A 27,139-nucleotide genomic window follows, 5' to 3' on the forward strand; every position below is an offset into this window, starting at 1 on the left:
TACAACTCATTTTAAATAATGTTACCATTTCTCAGTTTCCCATATTATAACTGCACTGTCCTTTCCTGCATCAGCTGTTGCAATCCACCTGCCTTTTGCGTCAATAGCAAATGAACCGATGTGGTTTATCTGAAGTAAACATACATATTACTCATTAGAGGTAATAATATAGTGCAAGTTAAAGCTTGTAGCCATGTTATAAGTAATCATTACTTACATGTCCTTGGAGCAATCTCATCTCTTTGTTAATATAATCATATAATATACCAACATTTGAACTAACATAGAAGATGTATGACTGCACATTTGTAGTAAGGTTCAATACTGGTTTGTTCACACTGTATCCAAAACACCAATGCAGATTCTGGAACAAGAAAGCAAGAAAACTGAAACTTAAATCTTTTCTTGTCCGAGAGCAATGAGATAAATCACGGTAGTGATTTTGACTGACCACAAGTATCACCATTGACCAAATACTTATGATGCAGAAAATAATGTCTTCCACATTGGAACCATAAATATGGGATTTAATGACCATAGTGGGCAGTATACCATTTTCCATACAATAATAAAAACCCACAAAGCAAACAGAATTAGTTAAAGAAGAATGAATGCTAAGTGAACAAAATACAGGCACCTTCTGACAGTTGTTAGCTAAGGAAACAAGGGATACAGTATACGAGCAATGCCATTCCAGTCCAAGCTGCCAGATATGGTGGTCATATGGGCATCAGGTGTGCTTGCCTGTGTGAGTGAGTGTGTGTGTGTTTTTTTCATTGATTAGCGACTCCATGGAGTGTTCTGTGCACCACGACCAGATAATGAATATACTTGGAAGGAGAAACAGCATTGGTCATATTTTTTTGTTTTATTATCCGCAAAATCGATTTTGGGTCACTTAGTGACCATCCTAAGTGCTGTAATACACAATTTAAATTGGTAGGCACTGGTGTCATCAAGCTTAGAGCGATCACATAAACTAGCAGTAAGATAAATTACGGTAGTGATTTTGACTGACCACATGTATCGCCATTGACCAAATGCTTATAATGTTTATGTGATCGTTCTAAGCTTGTTGACACCAATGCCTACCAATTTAAATTGTATATTACAGCACTGAGGATGATCACTAAGTGACCAAAAATCGATTTTGCGGATAATAAAACAAAAAAATACGACCAATGCTGTTTCTCCTTCCAAGTATATTTCCTTTTCTGCTGAAGGCTGTAACAGAAAGCTACTGTGTAAATGTCTTTTCACTGTTCCTGTCAACAACTTGACATGTAATCTTTACAGTAAGTAGCAATCTATCTTTTCCTTATTTGTGATGAATTTCATGCTTACTACAGAAAATATAAGACATTGGTTAAAAAGTCACTGTATACAATATATACATACAACATTGTATATACAAGATATATACAATATATACAATCTGCTGGAAACAGGGCATAATCTATATGGAAAATAGTTAAAAAAAAAAAAAAACAGGCAGATATGTCACTACCAGAAGTGCCAATATGAAGCTATGTCAAGATAAAAATAAAATAACAGACACAAGGAAAGTAGCAAACACCTTCTACAACAATTTTTAAATATATATGTGGGCAACTATTCAGAAAGGTTATCCCAAATAACCAAAATGCACCATAATTAAGCTCTGATAACTTATTGTATCAGTACCCAACAAATAAAAAGGAACTTTTAACTCTTATAAAAACCTTAAGAATGAAACAGTCTTCAGATGTAGATTGTATACATGATAAAATAATAAAAAGGCATAAAATTTATAATACTGAGATCTGTCCATAGCATGACATGAGTATAGAAGGAGCTGTCTCTGAATTTCTGAGTGAAATTTACCAGAAAGTGGACAGTGGTAAATATATTACCAGTTTATGCGTTGACTTACTGAAGACACTCAGTATCAAGATAATGAGGCACTACTACAGAAATTATATCAACTAGGCATCACAAGCAAACATAATCACCAGGTCAGATCATCCCTTTGTGGATGTAGACAAAAAGTGGAAATACAACACATTAAGTGCAAAAAAATTACAAACGATTACTTAGATTACCATGGGATGAAATATGGTGTTCCCAAAGGATCAATATTGGGACCAGTGCTGTTCCTCATATGTTTAAATTATCTACAAACAAATGTACATTGTCAAGTCTTATTAGTTTGCTGAAGACACAAGCTTTTTCATCAATACCAAAATGGAAAACGTACTACTTGAAAACATGATAAAGATAACAGACAGCATAGCAGAATGGCACACACACAATAAGTTAATCATAAATGAAGGAAAAACTTTCATAAGGTGAAGGAAAAGGCCCCACAACCTATGAATAGCCAGTTGTCAAAAAAAGCTGTAAATATAACTGACTGAACAAAGTTTCTTGGGCTCTGTGTCCAGGATAATGTCAGGTGAGAAACCCATATTGGCAACCTCATCAAAAAATTGAGCATATCCTCCTATGTGACGATGATCCTTGAAAGCCACTGCAGCAAATACTGCCTAAAATGAGTGTATTATGCAAATGTTCAGTCATTTCCGAAATATGCAGTCATTTTCTTGTGAGCCTCTCCAGACAGTATTAAGCGATTTAAAATGTACACACACACACAATATAAGGCAGAAAGTGGACATCCATATACTCTGAACAAGAACCAAGCTCCACCAAAATGCAGTTCAGCACTTGGAAAAAAATATTTAAGAAATTACCAAAAAACATACAGTCAGAAAAAAGTTTTTGCAGAATTCAAAGCTGAAGTGGACGTATATCTAATTCACCATTGCTGCCATATTCTGAAAGAGTTCTTCATAAATAGTAATGTATCAATAATAGTAATAATGTACCTGTTGTTGTTGTTGTGTTGTGGTCTTCAGTCCTGAGACTGGTTTGATGCAGCTCTCCATGCTACTCTATCCTGTGCAAGCTTCTTTATCTCCCAGTACCTACTGCAACCTACATCCTTCTGAATCTGCTTAGTGTATTGATATCTTGGTCTCCCTCTACGATTTTTACCCTCCACGCTGCCCTCCAATGCTAAATTTGAGATCCCTTGATGCCTCAAAACATGTCCTACCAACCGATCCCTTCTTCTAGTCAAGTTGTGCCACAAACTTCTCTTCTCCCCAATCCTATTCAATACCTCCTCATTAGTTACGTGATCTACCCACCTTATCTTCAGCATTCTTCTGTAGCACCACATTTCGAAAGCTTCTATTCTCTTCTTGTCCAAACTATTTATCGTCCATGTTTCACTTCCATACATGGCTACACTCCATACAAATACTTTCAGAAACGACTTCCTGACACTTAAATCTATACTCGATGTTAACAAATTTCTCTTCTTCAGAAATGATTTCCTTGCCATTGCCAGTCTACTTTTTATATCCTCTCTACTTCGACCATCATCAGTTATTTTACTCCCTAAATAGCAAAACTCCTTTACTACTTTAAGTGTCTCATTTCCTAATCTAATCCCCTCAGCATCACCCGATTTAATTTGACTACATTCCATTATCCTCGTTTTGCTTTTGTTGATGTTCATCTTATATCCTCCTTTCAAGACACTGTCCATTCCGTTCAACTGCTCTTCCAAGTCCTTTGCTGTTTCTGACAGAATTACAATGTCATCGGCGAACCTCAAAGTTTTTACTTATTCTCCATGAATTTTAATACCTACTCCGAATTTTTCTTTTGTTTCCTTTACTGCTTGCTCAATATACAGATTGAATAACATCAGGGAGAGGCTACAACCCTGTCTCACTCCTTTCCCAACCACTGCTTCCCTTTCATGCCCCTCGACTCTTATAACTGCCATCTGGTTTCTGTTCAAATTGTAAATAGCCTTTCGCTCCTTGTATTTTACCCCTGACACCTTTAGAATTTGAAAGAGAGTATTCCAGTTAACATTGTCAAAAGCTTTCTCTAAGTCTACAAATGCTAGAAACGTAGGTTTGCCTTTTCTTAATCTTTCTTCTAAGATAAGTCGTAAGGTTAGTATTGCCTCACGTGTTCCAACATTTCTACGGAATCCAAACTGATCTTCCCCGAGGTCCGCTTCTACCAGTTTTTCCATTTGTCTGTAAAGAATTCGTGTTAGTATTTTGCAGCTGTGACTTATTAAACTGATAGTTCGGTAATTTTCACATCTGTCAACACCTGCTTTCTTTGGGATTGGAATTATTATATTCTTCTTGAAGTCTGTGGGTATTTCGCCTGTCTCATACATCTTGCTCACCAGATAGTAGAGTTTTGTCATGACTGTCTCTCCCAAGGCTGTCAGTAGTTCTAATGGAATGTTGTCTACTCCCGGGGCCTTGTTTCGACTCAGGTCTTTCAGTGCACTGTCAAACTCTTCACGCAGTATCTTATCTCCCATTTCATCTTCATCTACATCCTCTTCCATTTCCATAATATTGTCCTCAAGTACATCACCCTTGTATAAACCCTCTATATACTCCTTCCACCTTTCTGCCTTCCCTTCTTTGCTTAGAACTGGGTTGCCATCTGAGCTCTTGATATTCATACAAGTGGTTCTCTTCTCTCCAAAGGTCTCTTTAATTTTCCTGTAGGCAGTATCTATCTTACCCCTAGTGAGACAAGCCTCTACATCCTTACATTTGTCCTCTAGCCATCCCTGCTTAGCCATTTTGCACTTCCTGTCGATCTCATTTTTGAGACGTTTGTATTCCTTTTTGCCTGCTTCATTTACTGCATTTTTATATTTTCTCCTTTCATCAATTAAATTCAATTTCTTCTGTTACCCAAGGAATTCTATTAGCCCTCGTCTTTTTACCTACTTGATCCTCTGCTGCCTTCACTGTATGTACCTGTACCTGTATTATTCATTAAAATTATGATAGCATTGTAACCACAGATCAAAAACTAATAATAATGTACCAATAATCCATAAGTAATTAATGATGTTTTATAATGATAGAAACAGTATTGTGTTAAATGATATCCAACATCTTACTGTACATTCTATGTACCCACAGGATCTCATAGACAAATAAATAATCAGCAAATATTGTCAGTGACCAGTAAACCCACATGCTGTTCATTTCTTAGCCACTTACTGTTTTCATTAAAAAGATGATGTCAAAAAATAATGTGAATTAAAAAATAATCCATAAAAGTTTTGCAGAGTAAATGATGGATTCAAAAAATATTCATTTAATACACTAATAACCAAAACTTCTGTAACTGCCCTTTGCATATAAACACTTTATTTTATTAATATCATTATTTTCACTTCTGATTCCACATATATGCTACTGCAACTAACTGCAGCCACAATAAGAAAATTGTCTTAAATACTGTAACCAAATTTTTAGCATTTTTGAGCTTGTTACCTCATTCTGGTACCACTACATTAGTGTTGAATTACATATACAAAATTGATAAACAATTTATCAATGGTTCTTGATAAAAAATGCTTCATGCATTTCAGGTCCTGTATTTTTGGATAATTGCCTTCTTTCACAATAATGCTGAAAGCTCCTTTTCCATTACTTTTTGTTTAATCATTTCTGTCAAAGCACCACCATCTACAGGAAACTTCCCTTATTTCATAATTTCATACATTAAATGATTTTATACACCTCATCTGTCATGACATCTCAAATGTCATTTTTTCCATCATTCACTACCTTTATTTCTGATTCAGCTCTTGACCTACATTAATATTTAAAAAAAAATGCAAACTGTTGTACAGTTTCCCCTTTGTTGTTAGTTACTATGCTATAAGCCATCTCACCTGGTCGAATATAATGACTACCCTACAAGTCTCTGCTTCATGTTCCATAGAACCTTGTTATTTTCATTTGTTTCTCTTATAAAGTTTTCATTGTGTACTCTCAAATCCCCTTGAAGACATTTTCTGTTGTTAATCGCTCTCAGTTTGTCTTAACAGATTTTTTACCGACTTGTTTAATTTGGAGAGTAAAATCGATTGGTGAAGGAATGAAAATATCCAGTGCAAGACAAAGACAGTTATACAGGGAACTTGCACACAACAAAAGTACTGGTTTTGTTACCTATGTAAAAAATTACAAAAATATTTTTAAGACAGTTGCAAAGGCTTCAAAGAACGAGCAAATAATAGATTTATTTTGGATAGTGAAAACAAATCAAAGGCACTATGGTCAGTGATATTCAAATGAAAACACAACAAAGAGTGTGTCTGTTATTACGATGAGAAAAAAAAGAAAGAAATTTTCTGATATAAACATACACCCAGAAAATCACAGTTGTCGACTCCCAAAAACTCTACGTTATGAACATAGTGTAAATACATGTAGTTATGTGCAGAGTTCGATGTACAGCAAAGAATTAAACATCGAAATCAAAAGTAGGTCACACAAGGAACCTAAAATGTTTGTTTTGGCAGATAGTCATGGCAGGGGTGTCGTAAATATACTAAGAAGCATACAAGCAGACACAGAAATAACCGGTATCATTAAGCCTGGAGTAGTAAGATCTTGTGAAAAAACAGTGACACCTGGCATTAACTATGTTATAATTGGTGGCTCATATGACGTGTATCATAATGAAAGCGAGCATGCAACGAGAGCTCTCAAGGAAGAAATACAAAATCTACCTCTTGTAAACTTTTATATGGTCAGCCTCCCATTGAGACATGACTTAATACCAAAGTCATCAGTAAACACTGAGTTAGAAGCCACAAACAGGAAGTTTGAGAAGATCTGTAAAAGCTTCCCAAATGCTATCTTTATAGATATAAAGTGATGTGAGGGAGTGTTTCACAAGATATGGTCTCCATAGAAACACTAGAGGAAAGAGGGAAATGTGTTCGGAGATACTGAGGAAGATAAAAGGTGAAACTGCTGTGAAGAAAGCCACAATCCCACTTCCTGCAAAAACCGAATCAGTACAAAACAGGACACTGTCAAACTCAGACTTAATATTGACAGAGATAGCTAAACCACTGCAGTCAGTGGAAATCACTGTGGGCCTATCTTTCCCAACAGGATGTGTGGGAAATGCTGTTACAATTAATAGTGAAGTGAACACAGATGCAAAAGCAAATGGCAGTTTTACAGTCACAGATAAAATATTAAAAACAAAAACTTCAGCAGCTTCAGCAGAAACAAGATCACCACCTGAAAAAGCAGCAGCAGTAGCAGGCAGCCAAAAAATGTCTTTAAGGCCAAGAATAGCAGCAATGCAGGAAAAGGACTTTCTATGGTGTTATCACAGAACAAGGAGAGTGCCTTCCCAAAAACAAACTGCAAAAACATCACCTACTAGAAACACAAAGCAGCCAAATCACCAGAAGGATTTTTTATTAACAAGAGGAAGCAAGCAACATGTAAGCTGACGACCACTGCATCAGTGTCCGAGTTACCTGCACTCACATCAAATGACAAGGACTCAAATATCGCACAAAAAACAGTAAACGAGGGAAATTGCAAGATAAACAGTCAATCATGGGTAAACACATCTGCTAATAAGTATACTAATGTGTCAAAACTCTTAAACCACAATGTTCAATCTCTAGAAAATAATTTATTTCAGTTTGAATTAGTAAATCTTGAACTAGAAATTGATATTCAATGTGTAACTGAACACTGGTTAAACAAAGACCAGATTATGTCAACTGTGATTCTGGGTTACAAGCTTGCCAGTTATTATTGTAGAAACAATAGTAAATGTGGTGGAGCAGCTATTTTTGTAAAAGATTATTTAAAATTTACTGCAGTAGAAAATTATCAAAGCTTGGCAAGAGACAAAGCCTTTGAGCTGTGTGTTGTTGATTTGACAGATGTTAATATTTTGGTTGTAACACTATATAGGTCTGGGGACAGGGAAATTTTCATTAAAAATTTTGAAAGGCTGCTAAATTTTATAAAGTGTGAGAGAAAGAAAGTGGTTATTTGTGGAGATGTAAATGTAGATTTTTTACAAGATTCAAATCATAGAAATGAAATGTGAAATATAGTCAATAGTTTTGGTTTTAAAAACACAGTCAGTTCCCCAACTAGAATTACTTCCGATAGTAAAACTGCAGTTGACCAAGTTTTTATAAGACTATGTGACCTAAATTATAGCACTAATGTTATAAATATTGGTTACAGTGACCATGAAGCTCAGCTCCTGTCTATTGAACTGAAATCAGGCACTAAGTGTGGACCAAAAGCTAAAATAGTTGAACAAAGAGACTTCAGTGATGACAACATTAGAGTGTTTAATTTTATGCTGTCAAGGGAAACATGGGGCGATGTCTTTAGTAAAACTGAAGTAAATAGCATGTTCGACAGTTTCCACAATGTATACCTTCACTACTTTCATATAGCATTTCCAATGAAAAAATGGAGGATTAAGCTAGTAAAAAATAAATGTTGGGTAACGAAAGGCATAACTTCCAGTAGAAAGAAAAAAATTCTTCACTGCCTTATTAAGCACAGAAATACTACTACAGAATTCAGAAATTATGTGAAAAAATACAACCAAATATTCAGCAAGGTAATAAAAGAAGCCAAAAAACGAAAAAAAAAACTGATGAGTACATCTCAAATGCAAACAATAAAATGAAAGCTGTATGGAAGGTTATTAGAGCAAAAACTGGTACAGAACAGTCAACTTCACAAAATATCTCTCTTCAAATTGAAAATAACAGACACTCAGATCCAAAAGAGGTAGCTGAAAAATTTAACATGTACTTTACTAATATAGCAAAGCAGTTAATCGAAAATCAGTATGGCGATGGTCCTACATGCCTACCAAATTATTTAAATGCTAGTGTTAAGTCTATGTTCCTTCAAACAGTCTACTGACAATGCCGTTGATATTGGATGGTTGCATTGACGTGATGGTCATTTGACATCTGTGACCTGCTTTCCTGACACTGTTTACCCCACTTGGCAGTGTGTACCTAAGTTGGCACTATGTGGCCATGAGTGAATGGTGCCAGAGACGTGAATGTCCACTGAATTCTCATAAGCATCCACTGCTACCAGGTTAGAAGCTCACTCTGGTGCAAATGGATGGCTGCAGGAGTGCTTTGCCTATGAACTGCTGCCAAGGGATGAGTTTTGTTGCTAACTCGGAGCCTGAGGACAGCTAATCCTTCTTGTTCTTCTAAGTCCACAGCTGTGGACTGAGAATGTGGGCTTCTTCAGTTGAGTTGGTTGCCCAGACCGACATCGGCTACTGGCTGGCTTATAATGTGATGAAGACTTGCATGAACCCAACATAGCATAGCCCTCTGCCAGACTGCGCATAACTGCTAAGATCAGAGGGTATTTATACGAATTAACAGCACAGTTGTTGTGTCAATACATTGTTTCAGGCATGTACAATTCAACACTCTGAGTCTCAGTGGTTTGCAAATATTCTGCAGGCTGGTTTGTAATTACATGAGCTTTCTGCAATGTCACCATAATTATGTGGCTTGGACTAGGAACCCCGTGGTGTACAAATAGGCTAGATTGGGAAATAACATGTCAGTACCTCCACACCTGCCTGTGTGGCTCAAATAAGGCTGCAATGGACCAGTGTCTCACACAATAACACAAAAAATTTGTGACAGCATTACAGTACAGTATATGTCAGCCCCATGATAAATTTTGATCTGATTTAATTCCTAAGACTTTCACACAGGTAGCTTACTGCAGGTCCTGCATTTTGTGGTGCATCTAAACATCATTTAATTTAACTTGTCATGTTTTAAAATGCATTAAATGAGTTTTTTAATGTTCAATTTCAACCTATGTTCTTTTGCGCCTGTGTTGAATAGTGGTTGCATATTTGAATATCTAGAAAACAGTATTCTTGAAAGGACTGATTAACTGTTGTGGGTAGGGGCTGCACATTTATTTTAAAGACTGCCTTTAAAAATTTTGTTGCTGTTCTATCCCATCATGCTGATGTTTTACTTTTTGGTAAACAGTTTTGCATTTTTATGTTTTGTATTAATTTGGCTAAATATACAGAAAGGTTCACTTGAAAATTCCAAAGTGCCATTACATACTTACAAAGCAACATGTGCCTTACATATGTAATTTTCTATGTTAATGTTTACATTGATAAAGAATTTATTAAACTGTTCTGAAATTTGAGCAGGATTTATAATACTTTTGTCCTCTATCTCAAGTTTGGAAATTTATAGCTGTAGTACCTGTTTCATTCATTCATTCATTCATTCATTCATCCATTCATTCATTTATTTATTAGTCCATTTGATTCATTACATACTTAAACAGCACATTGAATATAGAACAAGTCAAAATTGCGAAAGGAGCAGAAACACACACACACACACACACACACACACACACACACACACACACACACACAGAGAGAGAGAGAGAGAGAGAGAGAGAGTGCATGACAAAATTAATTACAGATAACAATCATAAATTACAAGTGACAAATATAGCAATTTGAATTTAACCATTATTACATAATCATTGTTTAAAAGGCTATTTTTTGTAATTTAAAAATTCTTTTACAGAATAAAAATATTTTTCCACTAGAAATGACTTAAGATTATGTTTAAAAAAAAATTTTATGTTGCTGCGATTTTAAATCACTGGGTAGGCTGTTATATAGCTGAACTGTTATCTATGATACACTTTTTTGTACAGTGCTGTTCTACACTGTGACATGTGGATATTATTTGTGTTTCTTGTGTTGTGACTGTGTATATGCTTATTTTGTTGAAGATGTCAAGTTTGGTTTAGAAGATACTCATTTGCGAACAGGATACACTCATATATGTAAAGGCCCGGTAGGCTCATTATTTTCACCTAGATGAAATGTGGTCTACATGTTTCCAGTTTTCTTAGGTTGCAGATAGCCCTGATTGTTCTTTTCTGCATCCTAAAGATCTTTATGCTGGTGGCTGAATTTCCCCAGAAGATTAGCCCATATCGAAGTAGTGCATGGAAGTATGCATAATACGCCTGAATAACTGTTGACTTGCTTGCCCTTTTATTTGACACACACAGAGCATAACAAGCTTTTGAAAGTTTTTTCTCAAGTTATTTTATATGACAGTCCCATTTTAAATTATCTTGCACCCATAGGCCTAGAACCTTAGTGTCAGTAACCGAGTTCAGTAACGTATTTTCAAGGTATGCTACTGTAACAAAGTTTTGCACATGTGGAGAGGAGTGGAAATTAAGACAGTTTTTTCTTTATTTATTATTATTTTATTTTTTTGAAACCAGCTAGTAATTTGGGACATAACAGAATCTATTGCTACTTCCAATAAGATTTTGTCAGCAGCTGTTATTAATATGCTGGTGTCATCAGCAAATAAGATTAGTTTTCCCAATTTAATAAAGTCATTTATATCGTCAGTATAAAGGAGGAACAGTAGAGGTCCTAGGACAGAACCTTGTTGTTTAATATATATATATATATATATATATATATATATATATATATATATATATATATATATATATATATATATATATTAGAGGTTTTAATACATTACCAGATGACTTTTTAAAGACATAGCTGGCACACCATCCAGCCCACATAAATATTTGTTTTTGAGTGACATTATTATTTGTTTCACCTCTGTTTCCATGACTGTAGACCATATGTCTGCAGAAGTCATATCTGGGGAACATTGCAGTACTTCAACACTGTCGCTCAAGACTTGTGGCACTCCTTATCAACTGGAATCTTTCCCAATAGCCTAAAAACAGCTAAAGTAACCCCACTGTTCAGAAAAGGGGACTCTGAAAATGTAAATAATTATCATCCAGTATCCCAACTCAGTGTTTTCTCCAAAATATTTGAGAAAATTTTCTACAATACACTACTAAGCCACATTACAAAAAATTCATTAGTCTTAGCAAATCAACATGGATTCAGTAAATCAAAGTCTACAACAACAGCAATGTATGAGTACATAGCAGAGGTTTCCTAGTCTCTTCTGTCCAGCACCACCACCTCCACAACCCACCTCTGCATCACCTCTACATCATAGCAACTCCACTAACCACTATCCTTTCTACCAAGAGTGCTAGTTCTGCAAGTTTAGTAGGAGAGCTTCTGTAATGTTTGGAAGGTAGGAGATGAGGTACTGGCAGAAGTAAAGCTGTGAGGACAGGGTGTGAGTCGTGCTTCGGTAGCTCAGATGGTAGAGCACTTGCCCACAAAATGCAAAGGTCCTGAGTTAGAGTCTCAGTCTGGCACACAGGTTTTAATCTGTCAGGAAGTTTCATATCAGCGCACATTCCACTGCAGAGTGAAAATCTCATTCTGTCTAAAAACTATTTATCTGATAATATATTTTTTATTCATATTTATATTTTATTAATATTCATATTGATCCATTTCATAATTTTGATCTTGAACCATAAAAATTATCAATTGTAAGTGTCAACTTAAGTGATCTAAAAATCAATTTACAGTAAAAACAATATTATTATGCTTCAGTTCTCATGCTTTCATTTATAATTTCTCTAATTTTATTATTGACCGTGAAGTCAATACTGTACAATTACAGTAAGGTGCTATTTTTCTTATTGACAAAATTTGTAACCTTTGTTAGGGGTATATATCTTCCCATAAATAATTATTTTCAGAAAGCAGTATGTAAATTAAATCTGGAAAACAATTTTGATTGAGACAGTTATGTTAATACTGACTTGGACAACAGCCTATTCTGGAAGGTACTGGAAACTGGATTGTTAATACTTATGAAGAATTTTGGTGCCAAATGCACCAGAGTGGTTTTAGTACATTTAGTGACTTTGGTACATTTTACTCTAAGATCGATTTTGTTCTTTGTCTCGTGTGAAAATGTTGCACAGAGTATATTCTTAAGAAATGCTGTTCTAAAAGAGTACATCAAGACAGTAGAAATAAATGGAGATGGTGGTAAAAAGCTATACAATATTCCAGTGACTTGTTATTTGAAAAACTGTGGACCAAGTATTTTTAAAGTTTATGTAGGAGCCATCCTAGACACTGAAACTGACTTGGCAAGTAAATAATATTTATCTTCAAATATAATGTTTATTCCATTCAGGGATTATTTAAATTTTAACAACACTTGAATAGTCAATTCAACAGAGTAAATTTTGCTTTGTTATTTCTATGAACACTAGTGGGAAGCATGTTACATTACACAGCGCAGTCAACCTCCACACAGCATTGTCTCGCAACCACAGGATGCAGTTTTGTCAAACAGTGAGTGAGCAAACTATTGGTTTCTGTGGTTGTTTCCCTGCTTTATATGTAGAGGGTATGGAGTGTCAGCAAGGGATGCACAAGGATTTGAGGGTTATGTTTGTAGAGCCAGGGGAACCAACTGATCTTTTGCAATTCCATGGTAATACAAAGGAACATTCTTTAAGGCTCATAAGATGTGGTCATTGTAATTTTCCAGACAACTGGCAACTTGTATGGAGTCAGTACCAATAGTTTGTGTTAATCATCATTGATAAGGCCATATGGCTAGTCAGTGCATACAGCCAAAACAGATGACGATAAGGCATAAGATGTGAGTTTGTGTTCTGTCACAAGGCTTGTTGTGAGTGTATTTTGTGTTCCTTGGTGGGTATTGGAAATTAAGGTCCCACCATGGCAGAGTCTGAAATGCATGGTGTCACTAGTCAGGGGCAGTTCAGGCATTGGTTAATGAAATGTTGCAATTGAGAGCATGTAATACAGACTCATGAACAGGCTTCAACTGAGAAATCTGTATTAGAATCAACCACAGCCAGTTGGATCATCTCCTTCCCTGGAAAGTCAACTGCTGACATAGTGTCTTTCTTGGATAACATGCAGGGAACAGCTACTATGGAGTTGTCATAGCATCTTTTATTACAGGTGACAGAGTTACAGTTGGTTAGAGAAGCCAAAACATATCTCAGATGTGCAGAGGTTCCAAGAGGTGTACAGACATTTGGAGAATTGAAAAAGGCCTGCTACAATGGTACAAGAAATAAAACAGTGTGAGTTCTTTTTATGAGCAGTTGGTACTCTGTCAAAGAAGCATGATAAGATGGGAGAGAATTTTGTGGACAAAGTACAGAAAGTGGATGTGCTGACACATGAATTAGGGGTGAGTGATAAGGCAAATAGAGCCATACTCCATGAAGTGAACACTGGGCACTGGATGCATTTTTAAGGGGTTTGCCACCTGATGTGTCAAGAAGGGTGAGAACTAGCACCCAAAAGGATTTATATTCTGTGGTCAGATTAGTCACAGAGTTTGAAGAAACTGATGTGGTAGCAATAATGTTGAATTAGAGAGGAGTATTCTCCACTAACATAATGTCATATCAGTGGAGAATACTCCTCTCTTATCCAGCATCAGTTTCTTCGAACTCCATGGCTAATCTGACCACAGAGTATAAATCTTTCGGGGTACTAGTTCTCACTTTTCTTGACATATCAGATGGCAAGCCCCTTACAAATGCACCCAGATGGGGAATGATGGGACATGTGCAGAGGCGATGCCCCTAACCTCAGTGTGGTGGATGTGGTGTGGTTTGTACACCACTAATGTGATCACGGAAATGGCAAGTGGAAACAGGAAATGAATAAGCACTTGTTAAACACAAAAGGGAACCCCAGGTCCACTGCATGGAATTCCTGATAAATTTCAATGCAACTAACATGGATGCAGATCCATAATTACAGTACAGTACAGTAGGAATAGCAAAGGTTAGAAAGCACAAGTTGTTACTGGACGCAGGGGTGGTTGCATCGGTAGCAAATATGGACCTTATGGATCAGAAGTGATAAAATGCTCCATATTGTAATTTACATGAGTTTGAGACAGTGATGTGGAGTCTCTGGGTTCATTAATGGTAGATTCTCATGCTGGGGTGTGGCTTTTTAAGCAATGTGTAGAAGTCTTGTCCTGGGTTAGTGATGGTTACTATGCGATCTTGGGATTAGACTTTTGACAATGCAGCAAGCCAAACCTGACCTTAAGTGGGGTGTAGTTGAAATTAGAATGGCAACATTCCTACTAGTGAAGACAGTCGCCTGGGAAGTACAGAAGCAAGGTGCATCTATCTTAAGTAGTGAACTAACTGAACTGCAGTTAACTACTCTAAGTATTAATTCACAGGTTATTGTGCTGGAAGGCACCAGGAAGTTGGCCTGAATAAATTTGGGAACAGAACAGCCCATTAACACATTGTGTTTTGTAGAACCATTGGCAAGAAGTGATGTATTTGACACAATGCTTTGCTTTGTAAGGAACAGCACTGTATCCATAACACATTTCACAAACCATATTACTGCCTTAGTACACAATAGATTCAAAAGAGTAAAATCTAACCCAGCCATTTGTCAAATGATTATGTAGTTTTGAGGACAGCACTTTGTTCAAATGCCAATCTTTACAAACCAGCACCACCCTGAAATAGTCAGTCCACAGTCTGAAAACTCATTAACAACACCTGTGTTAAGAAAATCTACACTTAGAAATCACATTACTAAAAGCTCTTTGTAAAAATTCGGCATGAAAATCTGCACTCAATAATCATTTGAGTCACACTAAATAGCAAGTTCTTATAACATAGCCTGACATTGGTTATTTACATGTGTAACGACTACATATGATGAAAGAAGTAGCTTACAAAACGCTTGTTCGTCCGATTCTTGAGTATTGCTCATCAGTATGGGACCCTTACCAGGTTGGATTAATAGAAGAGATAGACATGATCCAGCGAAAAGCAGCGCGATTCGTCATGGGGACATTTAGTCAGCGCGAGAGCGTTACGGAGATGCTGAACAAGCTCCAGTGGCGGACACTTCAAGAAAGGCGTTACGCAATACGGAGAGGTTTATTATCGAAATTACGAGAGAGCACATTCCGGGAAGAGATGGGCAACATATTACTACCGCCCACATATATCTCGCGTAATGATCACAACGAAAAGATCCGAGAAATTAGAGCAAATACGGAGACTTACAAGCAGTCGTTCTTCCCACGCACAATTCGTGAATGGAACAGGGAAGGGGGGATCAGATAGTGGTACAATAAGTACCCTCCGCCACACACCGTAAGGTGGCTCGCGGAGTATAGATGTAGATGTAGATGTAGATTCCACAAGTAGAGATTTGTTCTGAATCTGTTCTAGGTAATCATTTATGTAAAACAATGCATTGTGTTCATAAAGTAAAGATCATGCTTTTTTCTTCCTTTTTCTCCATCAGTCTTTGGACTGATTTGATATTGCCCACCACAAACTGCTCTCCTGTGGTGACCTCTTCATCTCTGAGTAGAACTTGCAACTTAAATTCCCAAGTACTTGCTAGATGTATTCCAGTCTCTGCCTTCCTCTGCAGTTTTTACCTTCTACAGCTCACTCTGGTAACATGGAAGTTCTTCCCTGATATCTTAACATGCGTCCTATCATCCTGTCCCTTTTCATTGTCAGTATTTTCCACACATTCGTTTCCTCTCCAATTCTGCACAGAACCTCCTCATTCCTTACCTTATCAGTCCACCTAATTTTCAACATTCTACTAAAGCACCATGTCTCAAATGCTTTGATTCTCTTCATTTCTGGTTTCCCACAGTCCATGTTTCCCTACCATTCAGTGCTGAACTCCAAACATACATCCTCAGAAATTTCTTTCTCAAATTAAGGCCTATGTTTGATACTAGTAGACCTCTCTTGGTGAGGAATGCACTTTCTCTCAGTTCTAGTCTGCTTTTTATGTCCTCCTTGCCCTGTCTGTTGTGGTTTATTTTACTGCATAAGTAGCAGAATTCCTTAACTTCATCTACTGCTCGACCATCAATCCTGATGTTAAGTTTCTCACTTTTCTCATTTCTGCTACTTGTCGTCACATTCACCATTCTTCAATATACTCTTAACCCATATTCTGTACCCATTAGACGATTTATTCCATTTAGCAGATCCTGCAATTCTTCACATTCACTGAGCATGGCAATGTCATCAGTAAATCCCATCATTGATACCATTTCACTCTGAATTTTAATACCACTCTTGAATCTTTATTTTATTTCCATCATTGCTTCTTCGATGTATAGATTGAACTTTAGGGTGAAAGACTACATCCTTGTTTCACACCATTTTTACTCCAAGCACTTCTTGCTCTTCCACTCTTATTATTCCCTCTTAGCTCTTGTATATTACCTGTCTCTCCCTATAGCTTAACCCTGTTTTCCTGAGAATTCTGAACATCTTGCACCATTTGGCAGTACTGAATGCTTTTTCTGGTCAATTAATCCTATGAATGTGTCTTGATTTTTCTTTAACCTTGCTTCCATTATCAACTGCTACATCATAGCTGGGTCTCTAAAGTCTTTACTTTTCCTAAAGCCAAACTGATTGTCGTCTATTCTTCTACTCTTCTGTATATTATTCTTGTCAGCAACTTGAAAACATTAGATGTTAAGCTGATAGTGTGATAAGTCTCACACTTGTCAGCTCCTGCAGTTTTCAAAATTGTGTGGATGATGTTTTTCCAAAAGTCTGTTAATATACTGCCAGTCTCATACATTCTACACACTAACCCCAATGATTTTAGAAATTCTGATTGTATGTTATTATCCCTTCTGCCTCACTTGATCTGAAGTCATCCAAAGCTCTTTTAAATTCTGATTCTGATACTAGATGTCCTGGCTCTTCTATATTGACTTCTGTTTCTTCTTCCATCACATCAGATGAAATTTACTGCACATCTATACAAATACAAATACAGATGTTTTATTCCACCATTGAGCATATTTACATGCAATTGGTGTCATCAGAGTTAACATAATAATAATAACAATAATAATAATAATATAAACTTTGACATGACAAATGTTATTACCTACAATACAATAATCCAAGATTGATGCAATACATATTTGTGCAAATGTCAATAACAACAAGAAGTTTCCTAATAGATCAGTTACAAGACAAATGAACTACATAGTTCAGTGAATGAAAAATAAAAGAATCACACAGATAATTAACAATAAGTACATGAAACAGTAATAAAATAGTTGCACAGTGTGGCATATGTATACCGGTAGTTTGCAGTTAATTTATATTTCATTCTCATAAGGAAAGTGATTTGTCACATACTCAAGGAAATCTTGAGCAGACTAAATTACTCTACTTTTGATCCACCTTGAAAGACTAGTTTTAAATTTATTTACTGGCACTATGTAGGCGTTTTCAGGATCAAGATATCTGTAGCTGTTATGTGTCCTTGCAAGCCTAGCACATGGCATGTTAATTGTATGTCCACTTCTGATGTTATGATCATGAACTGTTCTCCTTAAGTCAAATTTACTCAGATTCTCTTTAACGAAGACAAGGCAGTCATTATATTTAGTTTTTTAAAATCATCTCGACATGATTCATATGGGTTAAGTTCCGCAATGCACCTTATGGCTTTCATTTGCCATTTAAACACTAATTTTGAGCCTACAGAATTGCCCCATAATAGTATTCCATAACTCGGGTGCGAATGGAAGAATCAAAAATCTCTTTACTGACACTGCTCCTCATCTTGTACAGCAGATATATGGCACATGCCAATTTGCCACATATCTTCCCTGTGTGGGTATCCCAGCTGAGCTTTTCATCTATATGAAATCCTAGTAATTTTACTGTTTTGTATCATGACTGGGAGCATTCAGACTAAATACGATAGCTTCAGTTTTACTATCATTCTTCTGCAGTACATTTGCCTCAAACCAAGTAGTGCACTTCTCCATTGCCACTCCCATGCTGTGTTGCACATGTTCGAGATTGCTATCACATGTGATGAGTGTTTTGTCATCAGCATATAGCACTGCATCACATGATACAGCTGCGGGTAAATCATTTATATAAATAATGAAATGGAAAGGTCCAAGAACAGATTCTTGAGGTACACCCTTTACAACTGGGAGACATTCTTGACATATGATTATTTACCTTAACTAACTGTTTTATACTGTCCAAGTATGACTGCATTTGACATAGAGCATTCCCTCCCACTCTGTACTTGTAGAGTTTTTTTATGAGAATATTGTGGGAGACCATATCAAAAGCTTTCAAGAGGTCCAACAGTGTTGCCCAGATAATATCTTTATTTTCAAAACAATTGTATATTTTTGCTACCATACTCTCAACTGCTTTGACTGTAGAAAGGCTGGATCTGAAACCATACTGTGAGGAGGTGAATATATCATTATGTTCAAAATATTGACTCATCTGTTTATACATGCAGTATTCTATATTTTTGATATTATGGGTATAAGTGATATTGGTCAATAGTTATCTGGTGATGCTATATCTTCTTTATTATGTACTGGTTTAACTACAAACATGTTTAAACATTCTGGATAATTATCTTCATTTAAAATTTTGCTGATTATTTTAGTCAGTTGTGTTACAATTTGATTTCTGATATATTTAATAACATAATTTGAGAGACCATAGTAATCCTATGGACTAGAATTACTGAGCATAGCTCATTCATTGACCATCTTCTCAGTTACACAAGTCCAGTGAAAGCTGTCTGTCTGCTTACTGTTCATTTCTGGCAGCAATGCCTCTGCCTTACTCACATTCTCCATTATGCTGTTATCTGATTGAGGGCTGACAAAATGTGCTTTTAGAATATCAGGTGGAGCTGGTGTCTGGTATACTTTATCATCACACTTAGTTTCTGTTTTAATAATGCAGCTTTGCATTTATTTGCTGAGTTCAGTATATATGTATCATTTGCTTTGCACTTGGCTGCCTTGATTTCAGACCTGTAAATCTTCTTCACTTTCATGTACATTTCCTTGTCAGCATTATTGTGCTTGGACCTATCTTGATAGAGTAGCATTATGATTCTCATTCTACTTAGACGTGGGGTGTTCCAGCTTTTTAGATTTTGTGGTTGGTGTAATGATTTTGCTTTGATATTTTCTTGCAGTGTTTAGGATAACATGCTTCAAAATTTTCAGTTGACAGTTCTAGAAACTTTTTGGTAGATTCATTTGCACCTGCAGTGGTCATTATTTTATCCAATTTTATTAAATTCAATTTACTTATCAACTTGTTTAGCTTTGATTCGTTAATTGGTCTTATAATTCTTCTACAGTATGTGGAAGTTTCAGTTGCGTTACTGTTAAGAGTTTGTCTGAGCCATAGTCCCTCATGATCTGAGATACCTAGCTTTATTGTGTTGAATTCCATTTTGTTTAGATGAAAATTACAAATTATGTTATCTAGACATGCTTTCTGTCTTGTGGATTTGTCATTTACACAACTGAAGTTAAGGGATCTGTATGTATTTAGCAAGTGATCAACCTTTCTACTCTTAAACCTAATGTCTATATCGATATCACCAAATATTAGTATTCTGCAATTTTTGTATTTGAATGGCAAGAGTATCAGTTTCTCCAGAAGCTCCACACACAGGTCTTCATTGTGTTTTGGGGGGGGGGGGGGGGTAACCTGAAGCTGTTATAATTTCCTGGTTTGGCAACATTATGGCTGCAGCTTCAAATTTTGCTTATATGCACAGTCCACTTGCATCTATAACTTCATAGATTTGGTTCACACTATTTTTAACATATACAGATCCACAACCATGTTTAATACTTGTTCTAATGTAGCTGGAAGCCAATTCATATCCAAATGGTACATTTAATTTTAGTTCCTCATAGCTAAGACAGTATTCATTTATTGAAATCACAGTGCAGTGTAAGTTTTCCAGCCAATACTGAAGTTCATTAAGTTTGTTCTTAAGAGACTGCACATTAATATGGAAGAACATTATACTTGTACTTATCTTACTGTGGTTTTCCTGTAGCCCTTCAGCAAAAAATCATTGAGATAGGGTGGAACTGCTGCTTTCCTTTTCCTCAGTATACAACTATTTGATGGACTTTCCAATGTTGACTGTTCCTTCAGATGGCATGGTGGTGAAGTTCTTGTCTTGTTAAGGGGATGAGTGGCTCCTATTACTTCTGCCAATGTTGATGTTGCATTTTCCGTTATTGGTGTTGATTCTTTTCTTGTCACCCGTGTTTCTGATGATAATGATTCTGGGGATGCTGCTGCCACTGGTGACTGTGGCTCTGCTGTTGTTGCCAACAGTGGTTGTGGTTCTGCTGTTGACTGGGATGGTGATGAAGTTGCTTGTTCCAATACTGGTGTTAATGCTGCATCTGCTTCTATTTTTCTTAGTTCAGTGTGGACAATCTCACTTTTGGAATGTGATGGTCCATTTTTTTCCATCTTTCTGGTTTTTTGATTCTATAGAAGATTTTTCTACTTCTGGCATGGTGGTTACTGCAGTTTCTTTTTTCCTCTTTTGTTTACATGCAATCCTTGCCTTGTGAAATTTTGTCTTCTTAGAAATCTGTTTACACAAAGTACTGTGACATGATTGTATTGTTCACAGGTTTTTACAATGTACTTGTTCAGCTGATATATGACAATTTGTCTGTACCCTGTCTTGCTGTTATGGAATTGTACACAGTCCTTGTGTGTATTCCTGATTAACTCTTCTACAGCATTTCTGAAATTACAGGTCATCTTCCAGTTTCTGGTGTCATTTGATTCAGCACAGACTATTAGAGTGTCTTCTTGTCCTAGGTGTATGATTCTCTAGTAACTTCGTTAAATAACGCACCTGGTTTAACAAAGGATGTTACAGAGAGCATTTCTTGTGACAATTCATTTAACAGGCTTGCACAGTTTCTGCCATTTTCGTCAGTCAACATAAGAACCTTAGTTTCTGGCATAGCTATATTAAATTGATTCCTGGTTCCTTTCCCTGCTAATTGCATTTTTGTTTGTGCAGTACTTACTTTTACTGGGACATGTGATGTAACACAATTATTGGAATATTCAGCAATGTCGCTGTTTTATTTTCTTTTTGTAAATTTTGTACACATTTTCAGTCATCTGAACAAATCAATGTACTGTTTGTCGCAATCATACAGTTTAATTGTTCTTTTAGAGCCTTCAAACTATCAGTAAGATGTGCAATTGGAGCATCCAATCGTAAAATTTCGTCTTTCATTCGTTGCTGGGAAATTTTGTCCTGATTATTTCCTTGTACCATTTTATGCACTGACCAATTTACATACTGTGCATCATTATGATAGTTGTTTACTTTTCTTCCCCATGCTTTGCAAAACAAAACAAAAAAGTATTAGAGTAAGCATACCTGGAATCTGGTACTGTTGTGTCTTCATTTCCACTTCATTTGTGCACTTTAAACATATAGTTCAAAATTGTACTACACATTTATTTGAAAGGTTTTCACTAGTACATGCACTGATTTATATTTATGCTGTGTCCACAGTTTATAAAAATTTCACCATCTTGATAACGTAACAAACTCTCTTGTAACAGCAAAAATTACACCTGTGGACTTGAATCTTCTCTTGTTTATTTTTGCAAATTTGAATATATTCACAGTATTATTTCATTACACACTTGCTATCTTGGTTCGTTTCACTATGTTTAACTGTTCTCATAGAGGCATTTTTCCACCGACCGCTCTCTCCTCTGCACTTAACAGTGGAATTTGCAGTGCAATCTTAATGTTACAATTCTTGCTTTTAATTTCACCAAAGACTGATTTGACTTCTGACAGTCATTTCGTTGTCAATTTCTTCACATTTTTTATGTAGACATTTCATCTTACCTACCTTGCACTTCTCATTTATTTCATTCCCAAGCAACTTGTATTTCTATATTCTTGAATTTCCCTGAATATGTTTGTACTTGCTTCTTTCATCGATCAACTGAAGTATTTCTTGTGTTGCCCTTGGTACCTATATTTTTCTTTCAGCTTCTGTGAATGCCCTTTTTAGAGATGTCCATTCCTCTTTAAATGAACTGCATACAAGTTACTCCTTATCACAGTATCTAAAGCCTCAGATAACTTCAAGTGCATTTCTTCGTTCTTTAGTTCTTCTGTATACCACTTCTTTGTGTATTGATTCTTCTCAATTAGTCTCTTACAATTCAGTCTACTCTTCATCATTACTAAATTGTGATCTGAGTCTATTTCTGCTACTGGCTATGCCTTATGATCCAGTATCTGATTTTGGAATCTTTCTCTGCCTGGCCATGGCATAAGCTAACTGGTTTCTTCTCATATGTGCAACGCCTCATGTGAAATCACTGGACAGAAATAACCAGTTGCTTCTTAAATTAAGATTTGGTGCTGTGTAGTGTTTATTAAGTGTTGCTCCATTAACGTGACTGTGTGGAAAGTTTATCTAAGGCCACTGCTCTGTGGATTTAAATACCACTGTTTATTATGAGGGCTGAGCGTATGTGCTACTCCATCATGGAAGCTATATTGTCCTATGAGCGAACTGAGGAGAGATTTGAGTTTCACATCCTGTGCAATCAGAGTAATGTACAACCTGTGCAATCAGAGCAATGTACAACCAGACTTGTCATTGCAACATTCAAAGTGGTAATAAATGTAGAAGAGACCACTTAAAAGCATAAGCTCTATAGTATACATCATGCAAACAACCACTGACAACAATTTTCTGCTGTATCAATACTACAAAGATCTTGGAGACTGCCAGAGAGCGCCAGAAGGACAAACCAGGTAGCGAATTATTCCAAGGTCTGATGCCATCATGAAGAATAAGAATCCAACCCCAGTACACATCAGAATGCGGCAACTGAGCATTTCAATAAACCTCATGGCCTCCCTTGAAGTGCCAATGTCGTAGCACCTGTCTCCTACTTTCAACAGAGGCTCTCTTGCATAATTTGATGGACTAACAGCACTAAGAGAGAGTGGTTGAAGGTGACTTACAACATACAGATGGCTTCCAGAGTGAATCATTGACTCTGCAGTAGAGTGTACATTGTAATCAACTTTCCAGCAAATTAAATGTCAATGAGTGATGGAAGCCCAGACTTGGACCTTCTCTCTATTGGGAATGATGTTGTTTACTAGACTTGTGCTTACATCATATGGCTTGAATCAGTACAATTCTAACTTGTACTTCACATTCATCCTTTAACATTAGTGATATTTAAAGAACATGTTTTTTTAGTGATTTACCTTTTGTACGGTGAAAATTATTGACAGAAGAATATTGAGTCACCGACAGGCACAACAAAAAGACCGCTAAACAAATAAGTTTTTGGCCAAAAGGCCTTCTTCTGAAGTTGACAAAACATAAACACAAACATACACACACACATAAACGCGAGCATGCAGACAAACACATACACTTTGTGGTCAATAGTATCCAAACACCCCCCAAAACATATGATTTTCATATAAGGTGCATTGTGCTGCCACCTACTGATAGGTACTCCATATCAGCAACTTCAGTAGTCATTAGACATTGTGAGAGGGCAGAGTGGGGCACTCTGTGTAACTCAAAGACTTCAAATGTGGTCAGGTAATTGGGTGTCATTTGTGTCATACGTCTGTATGTGAGATATCCACGCTCCTAAACATCATTAGGTCCACTGTTTCCAATATTATAGTGAAGTGGAAATGTGAAGGGACACGTACAGCGCAAAAGTGTACAGGCTGCCCTCATCAGTTGACTGACAGAGACCGCTGACAGTTGAAGAGGGTTGTAATATGTAATAGGCATTCATCTATCCAGACCACAACACAGGAATTCCAAACTGCATCAGGATCCACTGCAAGTACTATGACAGTTAGGCGGGAGGTGAGAATACTTGGATTTCACAGTCGAGCAGCTGCTCATAAGCCACACATCACACCAGTAAATGCCAAACGATGCCTCACTTGGTGTAAGGATCATAAACATTGGACGATTGAACAGTGGAAAAACCTTGTGTGGAATGACAAATCACGGAAAATTGGGAGGTGGTGGTGTTATGCTGTGGTCTTGTTATTTATGGAGGGGCTTGCACCCCTTGTTATTTTGCATGGCACTATCACAGCACAGGCCTACATTGGTGTTTTAAGCACCTTCTTGCTTCCCACTGTTGAAGAGCAATTTGGGGATGGCGATTTCATCTTTCAACACGGTCAAGCACCTGTTCATAAAGCACGGCCTGCAGCAGTGTGGTTACACAACAACATCCCTGTAATGGCCTGGTCTGCACAAAGGCCTGACATGAATCCTATAGAACACCTTTGGGATGTTTTGGAATGCCAACTTCATGCCAGGCCTGACCGATCGACATTGATACCTCTCCTCAGTGCAGCACTCTGTGAAGAATTCGCTGCCATTCCCCAACAAACCTTCCAGCACCTGATTGAACATATGCCTGTGAGAGTTGAAGCTGTCCTTAAGACTAAGGGTGGGCCAACACCCTATTGAATTCTAGCATTACCAATAGTGGGTGCCACAAACTTGTAAGTCATTTTCAGCCAGGTGTCTGGATACTTTTGATCATACAGTATATGACCATTGTCTCTGGCCACCGGGGCCACACTGGTACAATTATTATAAATGCTTTCTCTGAAAACTAGATGGAACAGACAGTTGAAAGAACATATTAGTCTGTAGGTAATGAACCAACTTTATTTCCTTGAGAATGATATGAATGAAATTGGAAACAGAGGTTCTAATGTACAGTAGTTGTTGCACAAATAACAACAATGTACACATAAAGATCTGCAAAAGCAAAGTGAAAAATTGACAAGATCTTTAAACTCTATGAGTAGAACCCTGTAAATTACTTCATCAGCATAGAGGACTTTTGGAATAGGAAATAATGATCACAACATATTTAGTTTTTGTTAGAAAATGTAACTTAAATCAAGGCCAATAGTTGATCAAGCACAAAACAAATGTGCACCCACTGCAACAGTTGAAAATTAGCGTCGAACACAATCAATATTAACGCATTTTTAAAGAAATATGAAGTGCTGCATGATATAGTTTATGTACAGCACAAAGCACAGAGAGAAAGAGATATCATTTAAGCCTGCTTTGCCAGCCAAAAGGAAATTCATCAAATCTTCAATAACTACCATAGTAGTCATATTTTATAGGACCTCTTCTAAAGCATTAAGAAATTTTGGCAATGCGCTCACATTACCACTGGCAAAAGCATTAGCATCCAGGCATTCACGTTCACATGGAAACCAAACCCAATAAGTAAATGATGACTAACTGAAACCCTCAGCTGCTGACAGGTGTTGTTGATATACCTCGATGTGGGTTTCAGTTAGTCATCATTTATTCCAGGGAAAAGCTGCACGGTCATCAACAGTATTCTGTTCTTTCGAGAACAGGTACTGTATTCATACCAATAAGTAAAGTTTCTGAAATTCACTTCCACATGTTTCTTCACAAAGTAGAAACAAGTACCACCCTCCAATTCAGTTGATGTACCTCTACAAATGTAGCAGATATAAACCACAGGTGCTAAAAATCAGAAATAAAATGCAAAACCATTAACAAGGCTCCAAAGTTGATGATATCCGTGGAAGTTTAAAGCTGAATTAATTTGACTTCAGATATTTAACAATGGATGTAAAGATCAGCAAATGACTCCCACAGATTGAAAATGACTACAGGTTACACCAATATTTTATATGTAATATGACCAATATGAATAGAAGACAATATACTAGAGCATATTCCTCCTTAATTACAGTAGTTTTTAATTCATATTTTTGTATGAGAATAAAACTTACAAAAGGTAAACACATCTTTTTTGGTTCAGGAGGTAGTGATGTTAGTGTGGTATGTTGACTGCGAAAAGGGCTTCTTCTGTCATAAGATTCTCTAATGGATGAGACTGTTGCAATGACCTGCAATGATGAATTATGAAGTTTGAGATCTTCAGCAGAATGTTCTTGTTTGTCTTCTGAAAGGTCCCATTCAGCATTCTCCATGTTTGCAATACAGGTGAGTTCCACTTGGAAGAATGTAAATCAGTTTGTCATATGGGAATATTATACTCCAGAATAACAAATCTTTTTACATCTGCAAAAAAAGAAGAGCAAATGTAGAGTGGTTGAGTAGTTAGGAAATTATAATAATCTACTGTATGGCAAGATTGTAACACTATATATGAATACTTGCAAATAATGGTAACAAGATCAAAGCAGCTGAAATAACTATTGACACAAACAGTTAAAAACTTTGCTTCACATGCTGGTTAATTTATTCTACTTTTACTACCCAAAGCAGCTACTAAAATATGTTTCTACTGTAGAATATCATAATTATGAGCTT

General features: G+C 36.5%; 1 protein-coding gene across 1 annotated transcript in view; it reads right to left on the reverse strand.

Moving 5' to 3' along the window:
* LOC126252118 (cilia- and flagella-associated protein 251-like) overlaps window positions 1-26,821 on the reverse strand; it is a 146,439-nt gene extending 119,618 nt beyond the window's left edge. The window contains exons 1-3 of the mRNA XM_049953020.1: window positions 26,596-26,821; window positions 218-364; window positions 26-129 (exon numbers count right to left, since the gene is read on the reverse strand). Coding sequence (XP_049808977.1) covers window positions 26-129; window positions 218-364; window positions 26,596-26,796 — 452 coding nt within the window. The 5' untranslated portion in view covers window positions 26,797-26,821. The remainder of the gene's footprint in view (window positions 1-25; window positions 130-217; window positions 365-26,595) is intronic.
* Between the last annotated feature and the right edge of the window lie 318 nt (window positions 26,822-27,139).

This window comes from Schistocerca nitens, chromosome 1, assembly GCF_023898315.1.
Source record: "Schistocerca nitens isolate TAMUIC-IGC-003100 chromosome 1, iqSchNite1.1, whole genome shotgun sequence".
NCBI lineage: Eukaryota > Metazoa > Arthropoda > Insecta > Orthoptera > Acrididae > Schistocerca > Schistocerca nitens.